This window comes from Cimex lectularius, unplaced genomic scaffold (genome assembly GCF_000648675.2).
Source record: "Cimex lectularius strain Harlan isolate CLEC.00 unplaced genomic scaffold, Clec_2.1 scaffold38, whole genome shotgun sequence".
In the NCBI taxonomy this organism is placed as follows: domain Eukaryota; kingdom Metazoa; phylum Arthropoda; class Insecta; order Hemiptera; family Cimicidae; genus Cimex; species Cimex lectularius.
Window position 1 is genome coordinate 2,330,503 of NW_019392638.1, and position 13,441 is coordinate 2,343,943.

Consider the following 13,441-nt stretch of genomic DNA (forward strand, 5'->3'; position numbering starts at 1 on the left):
AACTCGACAGACGGCCTATTCAATTGTCATTCATGCTTTGAAATATATATCGTGTAAAAAAAAATTATTTATTGTACAATAAAGCATATTATTAATTCATTCGACGTCCGAGTTGGGATACAGCTGACAAAGTCGTTCCCACGCCGAAAAGTGGCCGTTTTTTCCCTTCCAGAAGACGGAGATTTATTTTTTAACATTAGTTAAATTAAAAAAGACAGTCGTGTCGGAATCGTGCTCGGGTGTCGACGAGGGACGTGCAAGTCTACGATGTGGACAATGTATGCCTGTATGTACCTTAAATTTGCTTAAGCCCTGAGTTATTAGAATACCGTCCTGTTAATTTTGGTAAATAGTCTACATGTTCAAAATTGGTTGTATTTTCTTCAGGTTGTACGAGAGAGAGAGAGAGTGAGAGAGAGAGAGAGAGAGAGAGAGAGAAAAGACAGACAGACATATAGAAAAGATAAATGGCGGAGAAGTGTGTTGCTCAATCTTTTAAAAAGATTGACGGACAGACAGAAATTTATTGAAAAATTTCCATCGACAATACAAACGTCAGTTTTTAATTTACATGAATCTTACGTAAATAATAGAATATATAATAGAATAAGATAATAATAGAATAATAAGAATAATATTTTTTTTCATCTCAACTAAAAACCTTAATGTATTAATTGTAAAGTATTAATTGGTCAAGCGGACCACGAAATTAGTGAATTTAGTAAATAATAGAGTTACTTCGTGACTTAAACTATGCTTATTAATATCAATTACAATTTAAAAACAATTTTAGAACACACAATTTGGTAATTTTTTTAAATTCAATAAAAAATGTATATTATTTTATAATTTTTCACATAATAAATATTTTGACAGAGTTAAACGTAATTTAAAAATGTCTAAATTTTAGAAATAAATTTATAAATATAACAAATAAATAACATAGTGTAACATTTGTTAATTTGTATGTATAAACAACTACTTATTAGTTAACACAGCGTTAGAACGATTATAATTAACGTTCTCATATTCTTCTATTGAAAGAAATTATTAATGATTTGTTAATATTTGATGTATTTTTGTACCAAAGGATTTAGAGGGAAATTAAAGAATGTGTCAAGTAATTTATTATATGTATAATTGATCACACCAGTGGGATTTACCACAGCCGAAAGGAACTAAACAATTCGGGCATATAGCCACAATCAACAAAATCAGACACCCATTGTTAGAAAAAGGTACGTTTATATGATCACGGAATAATCTTCACAACTTCCTATAAAGTCTCAACGGACTATAAAGGAGAGGAAGAACACAGGAGAGCATCAGATACAATGATATAGTACACAGATGGCTCCAAAACAAACGAAGGAACCTTATCAGGCGTTTTCTGTACAAGCCCAAAACATGAGCAATCAAACTCATTAGGGAAGCACTCTTCGGTCTTTTAAGCAGAAATACATGCCATCAATGCAAGTACCCTAGAAAATCTTAATTACACTGACAAAAAATCCTCATAAGATCAGATAGTCAAAAAGCCATTAAAGCATTAGCATGTAAAAGAATCACATCAAAATTAGTCAGTGAATGCATCCAAAATCTCCAAAACCTGGGAAAACAACAACCTGATATCTTGGATGCCAGGGCACAGGGGAATTTTGGGTAACGAGAAAGCAGACAGACTGGCCAGAGGAGGATCTGCAAGACTATACATAGTCCCCGAACCTATTATTGGGATAACAAGAACAAATATAGAATCCTCCATCGCAGAATGGATCCAAACAAAACAAAAGGAGAAGTGAATAAACTCTAGCGGTGCTAGACATAGCAAACAACCCTCACCGAGACTGGCAAAAGCACTGCTGCAATTGGAGAGGGCCAAACTCAGAGGAGTGGTAGGACTACTAACCGGTCACTGGCATCTGAGAAAACATCTACACAACATGAGTATATACAACGATGATCCCATTTACAGATTATGTAATGAGGAGGAGGAAACAGCCACTCGTATCATCTGCGAATGCGAAGCAACAGCTCAATGGAGATTTAACCTAACGTTCGGAAAAAACTTAGGGAATCAAATTGCAGCAGCGACAGTCAATGACCTGATACTTCTAAGGAGAAAGATTGAGTTTATTGCACTGAATTAAGGAACAATAATCCTGAAGGCTGCAGTGTCTGGGGAGTGCAAACCCCGCTTCCTAGTATCCTTTTTCACCATACCATACCATACCACAGCTGGTATCGCAGAGTACTGGGATTTTTGTAATCTGTTTATTTTATTGGCAACTTATAATCATCCGTTAGGTTGTAGATATACTTGGACATAGAACCTTTCAATTCAGAAATGTGAACAAATAACTCGCGATGAAAGATAAAAATTCTGGGTACAGTTAAAATTCTCAATTGCTGAAACGCAGAACGGCAGTCCTCTCTAACCCCGAGCAAAGATAGATTTCAGGAATAGAGTATGCCCCCAAATAAAGATTCGATATGATGCTACGGCTTAAAAGCACCCATAATAACAACTAATTAGGACTTGGTGTGAACCTGTGTCCTTTAGAGATTTCTGTAGGTATACAATGGAGCTAAGTTTATCATAATTTTACTCAATTCACATTCTAATATAAATTTATATTAAGGCGTTCGTTTTTGTTCGTTTAATGCTAATTTATTCCAATTTAACCACTTCGTTACCTCTTACCTGTTATTTTGACTGTCATTGTCTTAATTTAAATTTTCTCCTTTGTTAACTGCTATTGTGTCATCTACAAAGAAAGACAAGAACTCTCTTATTTCAATTAAAGGCAAATCATTTATGAAATCTTGAACTTCTGTGAAAACTGCTAAGGTGGCCAATTCTAGCCTGAATAGTTGTAAACATTTATCTCTTATAATAAATGTGATTTTGTACTTTCGTTGTTTTTATTAGGTATTATGCATAATTTTCAAAATTAATAGTCCACTTTCAAAATAGAAATGTCACCAACAGGCTGTCAGTATAAAAAGCACGAAACAAATAATTAATTATATGTTGACGTTTTTCGAGGTGACAGTTGAAAACAAAGCTTTGTCGCGAATACAATTAACGAGAGAAAATCGTCCTGTTCGGTGTGCCTAGTGGGCGATTTTCGTGTGCCATTATTGCCCTAATGCGAAATGAGCAAGTACAGTTGAGTGTAAAGCACGCCCCCATGGGGTTGAAAGTCGATTGTCATGATCCTGCAAAACTCGAACAAGAAAAGTCCACTAAGATGGTCAGAACCAAATGCTAACAGCAAACGTAATAAAAGTATAATTACTAAAGTATAACTAAGGATTAAACGTTAGTGGAGAATTTTTAATTACATATAGTTGAGAGAGAACGAGAGGAGAGAGAACGCGAAATGTTCACCAGGAGAAAGGCAATTCCGAAGCAATTACATCCAGTCTGTTGTTTATTGTATGTAACTTGGTTAATGCAAACCGCGTTCCTTAAAAGCTAATTCAAATATACCTTAAGTAACAATTAGAAATTAACATAATTTTTAACAAACAAATTTAAATACTAATACAATTTCTAATCAAATTTATATACTAACTGTTAATGCGAGTTTCTTCTCATTGTTGGTGATGTCCTTCAGAATACTTTTAGCTGCGCGTCCGTATGTAGTTGAAATTTGTTCATAGAATCCCATATTCTTCGTTCTTCTCGTGATTTTGAAATCAAAATCTCACTGGCACTCTCAACACGACACGCAAGAATGGCACAATTACACAGAAGACAAACACTTTGAGCCCTGAAGATGATCTCAATAAAGATCGAAACGTTGGCANAAAAAAAAAATAAATAAATAAAAAAAAATAATAAAAAATAAAAAAATAAAAAAAAGAGGCATGTACTTACATGTATATTTTAACCGAGGTAACCTATACGACCACGTTGGTTTTTTTTTTATATTGTTATTTTTAATTAATTCCATACTGTTGATGTTTAGATACTGAGCTTCACCTAATTTTAAATAATCTTATTGAGTACTTTTTGTTTTACGAGGGTTCGCCACAGAAGAGGTCATATCAACCCTCAGGGGTGTTTTTGAAAAAAAGCCCATTCGTAAGTATGTCTGGTTCGAATGCAGGGCCGCTGGATTCGAACCCAGGACCTTTACCTTACAGTGATGACCTTTACCGTGTCAACGCCTAAACCGTTGCGGCCACCGACGCCCCCAAATAATGTTATTATAAATGCAGTTTCTTGTTCTCAAGAGATATTTCAACACTCATCGAGTTAAAGTAAGAAAAATAACTGTTTTGTAATTTTTTCTAATGATATAATATGTTCTAAGTACGATATTTTCCTAAAATAAATAGGCTCTGATTATGACGATATAATCGTCGAAAGCTCGGCAGAAACGTAAAGAATTGTCGTTCTGTTATGAACTCACCGAAGATCCTTTTTTCCAAGCTAAAAAAAAAATATTTAAAAAAAGAGGTTTTATGCAACAAAAATTTTAACAACCTTGATAATAACCTTGATCCTGTAATCGGTATTGCTTTAATGAAATTTTGCACTGATAGTGTGTTACAATGAGGCTATATCCGTTAGCTAGCTATTTTTATTCAGGAAATAATTTCAATGTTAATCAAACTCTGAATGAATAAAAAGAACAGGAATAGCCAATTACACTATAATGAAAAGGAAATTACACTTTTTACAGCGAACCTGCCGTTATTGGCTGCCCGGGGCTATAGATAACTGAAACATTTTGGTTCAAAACACATGCAAATTGACAAATACTACCGTTCATCCTTAAATACATCGTTAATATGTATATTACTATGTGCTCATGTTGGTTGATGAGTAGATATTGTACCATTACCATTTACTCAAATTATGGAAAGGGTATTTAACACATCACAGTCAACCCTCCTCCATGACATGAAATTTAACATATAATTGAACAATAAAATAACTACATGCAATGAAAAAACACAGTGTTATCGTTTAAAGATCAATCATTCATATCGTTTGTCATGCCTACTCACACTTTATATTGAACGGAGACAGCCTTTCTTTTTGTGGTATCGCATTGTCCGACCTTTTTCTGTAACCGAAAGAGTGAATAATTTTTTTATAATAAAATCTTGAATTTAAAAAAAAACATATTCAAAATTAAGAATTTCTAATGATGTACACAAATATTTTCACCAGCTCACTCAGAGCTGGGAGTATTACCGACCGAACTCAAATTTAAGTACAAAGCCATTTTTTATATGACTAGCTCTTTATGTACTCACATAAAAGAACAACCGATGTTTCCTAGATAAATATTTTTTCATTGTTTGTCATGATTTCGGAGATATTTTAATATGATCAATCCTGTAATAAGGATATTTTTATCATAATTCAAAATTATTATGGTTCTTTTTTTAACTTGTCATCATTTTTCCCGGCTACTAATTTATTTTATTTTATTTATAATTACTCTGTTAGCCAATTAAGGCATAGAGAAGAGGTTTATTTAATACAACATACCACTTAAATAAAGCAAACATGAAATCAAATTAACATTATATTGAAATTACATTAACTGTGTATACCTATACAATAAAGTAGCAAAAGAAAAAGTATAATAAGAAACCAAATAACATTTTAAATATCATAAAAACTATATTATCTTATACCGATAATATTTTTGTTGTTATTCTATCGTATACGTTGTTATTAAAATTTATGTTTTTTATCTTGACCCACTCTATTTCACAGACGGAGATAACCAAAAACACACATAATAAAAAGTAGTCTTTATATTTATTTTTTTAAACAAGTATCGATTTCACGGTGCTTCCCACTCCCTTAATCATAGTTGTTTTCGGTCTTTTTGGTCCATGTTATTGTATTTCATTATCAAAAATTATAATTAACAAATCAGACAGAATCAATAGACAGAATTACCTAGATTCCTAGCGGCGTAAAGATTGGTTGTCGTGCTCGAGCACAATTTTTATATCGGGCGGCATTCCTATTTGCTCACTACATGGAGGCGGCCAGGAATGACACCTTCAATTATGTGAGACACATGAAGCAACATTTCTATCCATGCCGGGCAAGAAAGCGGGCTTTGGACCAAAAGTAATGTGCGTGTGTCAACCGCCAATGGCCAATTCTGAGTCGGGTTAGGATGATCCTTCTACGAGGGCCACCTACCAACCTTGCTCTTAACACGGAAATCAAGACGCCCATTTCTAATTTTTCATCAGCGTGTCATAGTATGGTCGGAGTGTGAGCCGTCTCGGCTCTCGTCTCATCATTTTCACGTTCGTTCCCTTCCATCCCGACGAGAGGATTCACCGACAATCTGTCAATTAAGTCCTACGACGCACTCAGGGAATCAGTGCAAACGAGGAAGGATGAATTGACCACGGATTCCCATTTTTTAACGTGGCTGTGTAGCATGTCCTGCAAATATAGAGTGATAGTTCTTATTTCTTTCTGTTCTGAAGAATATCCTCTTTCTCCCATAGGGTTGTCTTCCTGAGTAGACTTTCTGCTTGCCTTAAGCTTGATTTTTCTTCTCATTATTTGTTATGTTCTTTATTTGATTAAGTTTTCAGTTCTTTTTTGATGTGGCCATAGTTTTTCCGAGAAACCCTCTTTAGAAAATCTGCTGCCTCTTTTTAGATACTAATTAGTACACCTCAAAAACCGCACCATTGCATTTCTGTAAAAAAATAGTCTATTGTCGTTCACACAACCACCCTCGACCGTTTATATTATTTCGCTACAGCTGAAACGACCGCGGCCAATTTTTTATATTACTAGTTCACCACGATTTGCAATTCGCCGGATCGTCTTTCTTTCAGAGGGATGAAAAAAAAACACTCGTCCTTTTGTATTTTTCGTCCATTTATCGGGGATATAGTGGTTTCAATGAAACGGGTCTGGCCGATCGAGTTTACCCTTCAAATCTCAGTCCGCAATACGACAGGTAAAAAAAATAGAGTGTTGCAGTCTTCCGTGTGTTTTTCACCATTATCTTTGTACTATCACAGAATTCTCTTTCTTATATGGTAACGTTAGTCGAATTTTACATTTTTGTGCTGGGGGTAGTACGGACAAAAAACATTTTCATATTTCAACCTCTTTTACCTTATTTTACATAAATGGAAAAATTAAATTTTACATTTTTTCTATGATAACATTGAATCAAATCAAATCTTGCAACCATCTACGCCGAGCTCATAAAACCAAAGAAAATATTTACATTTATGTGGTGGACCTTTCATCTAGATTCATTAACATTATTATTGAGAACAGCTTTTAATTTTGATTACAATTTAGAGATTGATTTTAACATATTTGATAATATAGTCGTACCTCTTGACCATTCAAAAGTAATGCTAGCATCCTTGCTCTCACATGTTGATATCTTTTTATCAGTATTAGAAGTATCGACCACTTTTTCACTTACGAATACTGTAGATCAAGTATAGTCTTGAAGAAGAGAGCAAACTTAGCTACTGCCATGCTTCGACCTATTTTAAGGTCATCATCAGGGCCTATATTAATTTCGCCTTACGAAAAACATATTTTTACAATTGATTTTACAAGCAATATAACTATAGGAGGAAGACAATAGACAATTGGTTGAGAGAAATGCAATACTGTGGTTTTGTGGTGTACTTAAGGGACAGATTCTCGGTGAATACTCTCATCGGGCCTGATGATGACTTAAAATAGGTCGAACTTGGAAGTAACAACTAAATTCGCTTTCTTCTTCAAGACCATGCCTTAATCCAGAGTGTTCGTATATGTTTATATCGATCAGACAATATGTAACCATCAGAATCGAAGAAGAGTGATCTTGGTGAGTGATCTGACCTTCCCGACTAAAAATAGGCCGTCGAAGTTGACACACGGACCTTACTTTTGGGTCAAAGCTTGCGTATGTGTCCGGCATGTAGAGAAAAGTTGCTCGATGTGACCTTCAAAATTGAAGGGTGTCATTCGTGGTATTTGAAATGGACGACGGTTGAATATTGAATACCCTATCAACCCTTAATTAGATTGTTTATATTATACTCTTACAATTTTTTATAAGTGGTTTTTTATGTACATATTATTTTAAAAATAATAATAAATGAAGGAAACGATTTCGTATAGCTTATAGGTTTGTTAGAAATATCATAGTTACAAAAATTTTCACATAGGTTTTTTAAACAGTCACCATTTCCCAGAAGGAAGGACGGCTATTTTAAATGGATTGTTTTGTCTCGGCTGGATTAATGATATCACACTTAAAAAGAAAAAAAATTGTCCCTCCTCCTTCGAGCTGCAGATCATTAGAAAAAGTTGGTCCAATGCTTTAAGAATTTGCTACAGCAGTAATGTGCAGGCACTCTGACTCTCCCGGCATATTGGAAAAACCCATTAGTCCTTTTTAGATTTAAGGTCAAAGTTAAAGGATTTTCTTAAGTAACCTAAGCCGTTCTCATTACTCAGCGTTGGTTTTGATCAGCTTTTAATCAATTGGAACGTTTTTATCAGCAGCGGCATCAACAGCCAATCGACAATGCGAAGAGAACAACAAATGTAGTTTTTACTCGAACAGAATCTCTTCTAATCTTGCATCTCTGTACTTTTCGTCCACTGACTTCTTTCCGTGAAGTTTACTTTTATATATTTAAAAACTAAAGCATACAACTATTTATGCTTGTGTGATTATTCAGAAACTAAAAATATTCAAAATGTCTTATATGCACCCATGAAAATTATTGAACATCTATCTATCTATCTACCTATCTATCTACCTATCTATCTATCTATCTATCTATCTATCTATCTACCTATCTATCTATCTATCTCTATCTATCTATCTATCTATCTATCTATCTATCTATCTATCTATCTATCTAACCATCTATCTATCTACCTATATATGTATCTATCTATCTATCTACCTATCTATCTACCTATCTATCTATCTATTTATCTATCTATCTATCTATCTATCTATCTATCTACCTATATATGTATCTATCTATCTATCTATCTATTTCTTTCACTTTTCCACCTTCTTTCCATCCCTATCATCTCTCTCTCTCTCTCTCTCTCTCTCTCTCTCTCTCTCTCTCTCTCCCCTCTCTCTTCTTAAAAAAGCTATTAGAGAAAATTTACGATGAATGAGTAGGTGGACTAGCTGTACAGCTGTACTAGAATAACTGGTTGGAGATTATATTTCCAATACAGATTGAAGGGATCTTGTTTGATGTCGGTAAGTAAATTATTAATGATTAATTCTTAATCTCATTATGTTTGAAACCATTATTCTCACTATTGCAAATGGACGTTTATATTTTTTTAACCTCGTAAGTAATTTATAAAGTAATATAAATTATTTCATCCAATACTGTGAGTATATAGCAACAGTTTCCACATGATCACATCCTTCTTATACCAAGCTATATTTTTATAGTTCAGGTTATGATGTAAAAAAGTATTTAACACCATTGTATATCAAACCATTACGGTCAAAAATATGAATAGATGTAGTTTAACCTTTTAAATTATTAGTTTCAAGCCTTTAGGAGAGGGAACATATTTCTTGAAAGTTCGGGAAAGGAACTGAGTGTTTTCTTCCAAATTCAACTTATCCCAGATTTTTGTGATAATGTTTCTTCTGTATAATTTGTATGGATTTAAATGTGGACTCATACAGGAAAACAACAAACATTTGAAAACCAACAGAATTATGTGTTTAGTTTTGTATCTTCGTTTCCCTAAAACATTCGATTATTATTTAAATAAATACAATTCTATACATACTCTTCCATTTCAAATATGTTCAAAAATAATATAACGCAACAGGGAGAATGATTATCACGAATGTTGGAGTGAAATGAAAAATATGAGATCATGTCTTTTTCGCTAACCCCTACTTGTCTTTCCAGGAGGAAACTCAGAGTTCACATTATTCCTACACTCGTATCGTTTCACTGTCTTCATTTTAAAGATTTATCACGTGCTAAATTATTTATATATCAGGGATCCATATTTGAAACATTTTAAGTTCCAATAATTGCGTTGTAATGTAAAAACATTTAAATTTAAAAAATCATAAAAATTAAATTATTATTGTGATTTTATTACCATGAAAAAAATTAAATTAAATAAATAATTAAAAATACTACTAATCCTTATTTCTATTATATATTATTATTTGGAGGCATTAATTATAACAATTATACCAATCAATATTTTCATTTTAAAACATACTATGCGAGTAAGTATAAAATTGTTCCTTTGAACCTCTGGGGCAAGTAATATTTTACTTGTAGAGCCCCAGCACGAATAGGAACACTTAATTTTCCACAGAGAGGCGACAAAATTAAACTAATTATTCGATAATTAAATATTCTCATAAGTTTGTTATGCTACATTTTATAGTTTAAGTTAGTCCATACCAGCACAACAGTCCAAACATATGTCAAACAAACGATTCCTAATTGCCATATGTAAACTGTAAATTTAGAAATGAGCCTCGTGGCATGAAAAATGGGTTGAAACACTTCAGTCGGGTATTCCCTAAAAGTGAAGTAACGATTAAACTGGACTAAAACTGGATTAACATATCCAGTAAGGGCTCTTAAAAGGGATTTTTCCGGCTTTCGAGATATTGTATTGTACAAGTGAAAATGACAGCTACTTTGGCCAGTGAGAGCTCATTTTCTATCCGGGCTCGCCGGATTTCAGTACTGATTTTGAATCGATAAATAAGTTGCAATGTCCAATCTAGTCCAGGGACGGACAGGGCACCAAATGGATTTTCGACTAACGAAGGTGCTTACGATAACTCAATAGAAGTGAGAACTCCTGCGGATTTATCCGATTCCCACCAGCTTTTAATCAAAAGGGGGTAGTGTCGCAAAAGGGCATTAAAATGAAGATTCGGACTGGTTAACAATAAAGCTGATGTCAAACGCATAATTTAGTAGAGCAATAGCGTTTCATTTAATACTATTGTCATAAATAAACCGTTATCGTTATAAGCGGGATGAGGCGGAGCCATCGTTAAATTCATAAACAACCTGATCGCTATTTTGGCCCATCATATTCGTTTCCTCAATAAAAAGACAAAAAGGAAAAACATATTGGATCATTTAGGGAAAGAAGCATACAACCCCACCACTGAAATTAGTCCGACAGGTTAAGACCAGGACGACGAAACTGATTTATTCATAATTCCTCAGAATTAAGGCGTTTCGTCTACATTTAAAGCTGTCATGTAAAGGTTGTACTCACTTGCGGCCTCCGCTGTAAGTGAGCGTAATGGGCTGGAAAAAAATTTCCACGTAGCCAGTGGAGTCAGACAAGGTTGTATGCTCAGTCCTCTATTGGTTTTCCAACTTTTTAAATGATTTACTTTACTTATTAGAAGTGTTAAGAACATAAGAGTTAATCCTTTTTAAAAAGATAGTTTCTACTCACAGTAAGTAAATTAAATATCCCAATACAATTAAGTCTATTGACAAAAAGTTAAAAAGTAACAACAACGTTATTTTAAAAGCCGATAAGGGAAATAGTATAGTTATCATTGAACATCAGAATTACGTTCCTAAAGTTGATGAATTCCTAAATAATAATGAGTGTAAAGAAACACAAAAAGATCCCACCTTAAAATTAAAAACTCGAGTTCAAACAGGCATAAAAAAATAGTGATTTTTTATTCCCAGATGACCAATATGCAGTTAAAAAACTAATACCAATGAACTTACAAAAAGATTTGTCAACCTCACGACTGGTGGAGGAAACTATAGATCTTATCAGTCAGGTTTGAGAATAAGGTGACCCTTATTTGGATACCAGCACATAAAGGACACCATGGCAATGAAAAGGCGGATGGCCTAGCCAAAGAAGGCTCTAATACTGCGTTTGTCGGGCCACAACCGGTATTACCTCACTCTATGAGCACAGCGAAAGAGAGTATCAATAACTGGGGCATGAAACAATTCCTTAGGGAGTGGAATGAAACCAGCAGAATCGAAATGGCTATTCTCTATCTCAAGGAAGGGAATTAGGAGGCTGATAGGTATTCTGACGGGCCACTGCCCACTGAGAAGACACCTCTTCGTAATGGATATCCTACCAGATCCCTTTTGCCGCTTCTGCGAAATAAAAGAAGAAACGGCAAGGCACTACCTCGCAGAGTGTGACAGGTATGCTAGGTCTAGATTTGAAATCTTTGAAGGAGAGGACATCACCAAACCACTCCCTGAGATAAAATGGTCCAAAATCTTGGGGTTTGTGAACAAGTCCAAGAGGTTTATGCAGGACACGTGAACCGACCAAGTCCCGGACCTTTTAGGGATGGGATACGACTCTACCCAGGCATTTAACCCCTCGAGTCTTGGTCGCCCACCCTGCATAATATATAATACCAACGAACCCGAAACCCGCAATGTTATACAGTACAGTCAAATTTCGTAAGGAAAACAAACCTACACGACCAGTGGTATCCTTTAATAATTTCCCATGCCATAAACTTGCAAGTACAATTGACAAAATATTTAAAACTCACACTAATTTCAAACCTACATTCGGTATTAACAATTCTTTAGAATTGATAAAAGAATTAAATAACATCAATATACCCAACAACTGTGTTTTAGTGTCATTTGACGTTACTAATTTATTCACAAACGTACTAAACTCATAAAGCAAAAACGTACCGAGAATTCTGTTAACGAATTTGTAAAAAAATATATAATAGACCTCTTAAATATATGCCTACTATCTAATTATTGTAAATTCAATAATAAATTTTACGAAATGAAAGGGTTACCAATGGGGGTCTTCATTTTACCACTTTGTGGCGAAATATTCATGGATAATTTCGAAAAAAACCTTTTCAAATCAAAGATCAAATTAATTAAATCTGTTCATTTTTGGAAAGGCCATGTAGACGATATTTTATGCATATGGTCGGGAACATTAGAGAATCTCAAAGAATTCCTCCAACTAATTAATCCTCTACACCGTAATATAAATTTTACATTGGAAATTAACAAAGATGCTGGTTTAAACTTTTTAGACCTAAAATTGTCCATAATAAACAACCTAATAGAAATAGACGTATATAGAAAACCCATAACTACAGACACTATGATACCAGCGGATTCTTCCCAGCTATGGTCCCAAAAGGCTGCTGGTTTCATTTGGCTCATAGACCGTATGTTAAAACTTCCATTAAAACCGGCTAACTATAAAAAAGAATTGAAAACTATTAAAACCTTAGCAAAAAAACAACCGGCATCTAGAAATATTTATTGATAGGTTGCTAGTTAAAAGAATAAAAAATTAACTTTAAACGAATCAACAATAAGACCAGCCACCCCACCATAAATGAATCATTAGGTTTCTGTTGTTTGCCATACATTGGTGAATTATCGGAAAAAGTTAGTA

At 34.0% G+C, this 13,441-nt stretch overlaps 1 protein-coding gene across 1 annotated transcript in view; it reads left to right on the forward strand.

Annotated features, from left to right (window-relative positions):
- Window positions 1-207: 207 nt before the first annotated feature.
- Window positions 208-13,441, forward strand: part of LOC106670045 (cholecystokinin receptor type A-like) — a 76,942-nt gene continuing 63,708 nt past the window's right edge. The window contains exon 1 of the mRNA XM_014400039.2: window positions 208-286. Coding sequence (XP_014255525.1) covers window positions 281-286 — 6 coding nt within the window. The 5' untranslated portion in view covers window positions 208-280. The remainder of the gene's footprint in view (window positions 287-13,441) is intronic.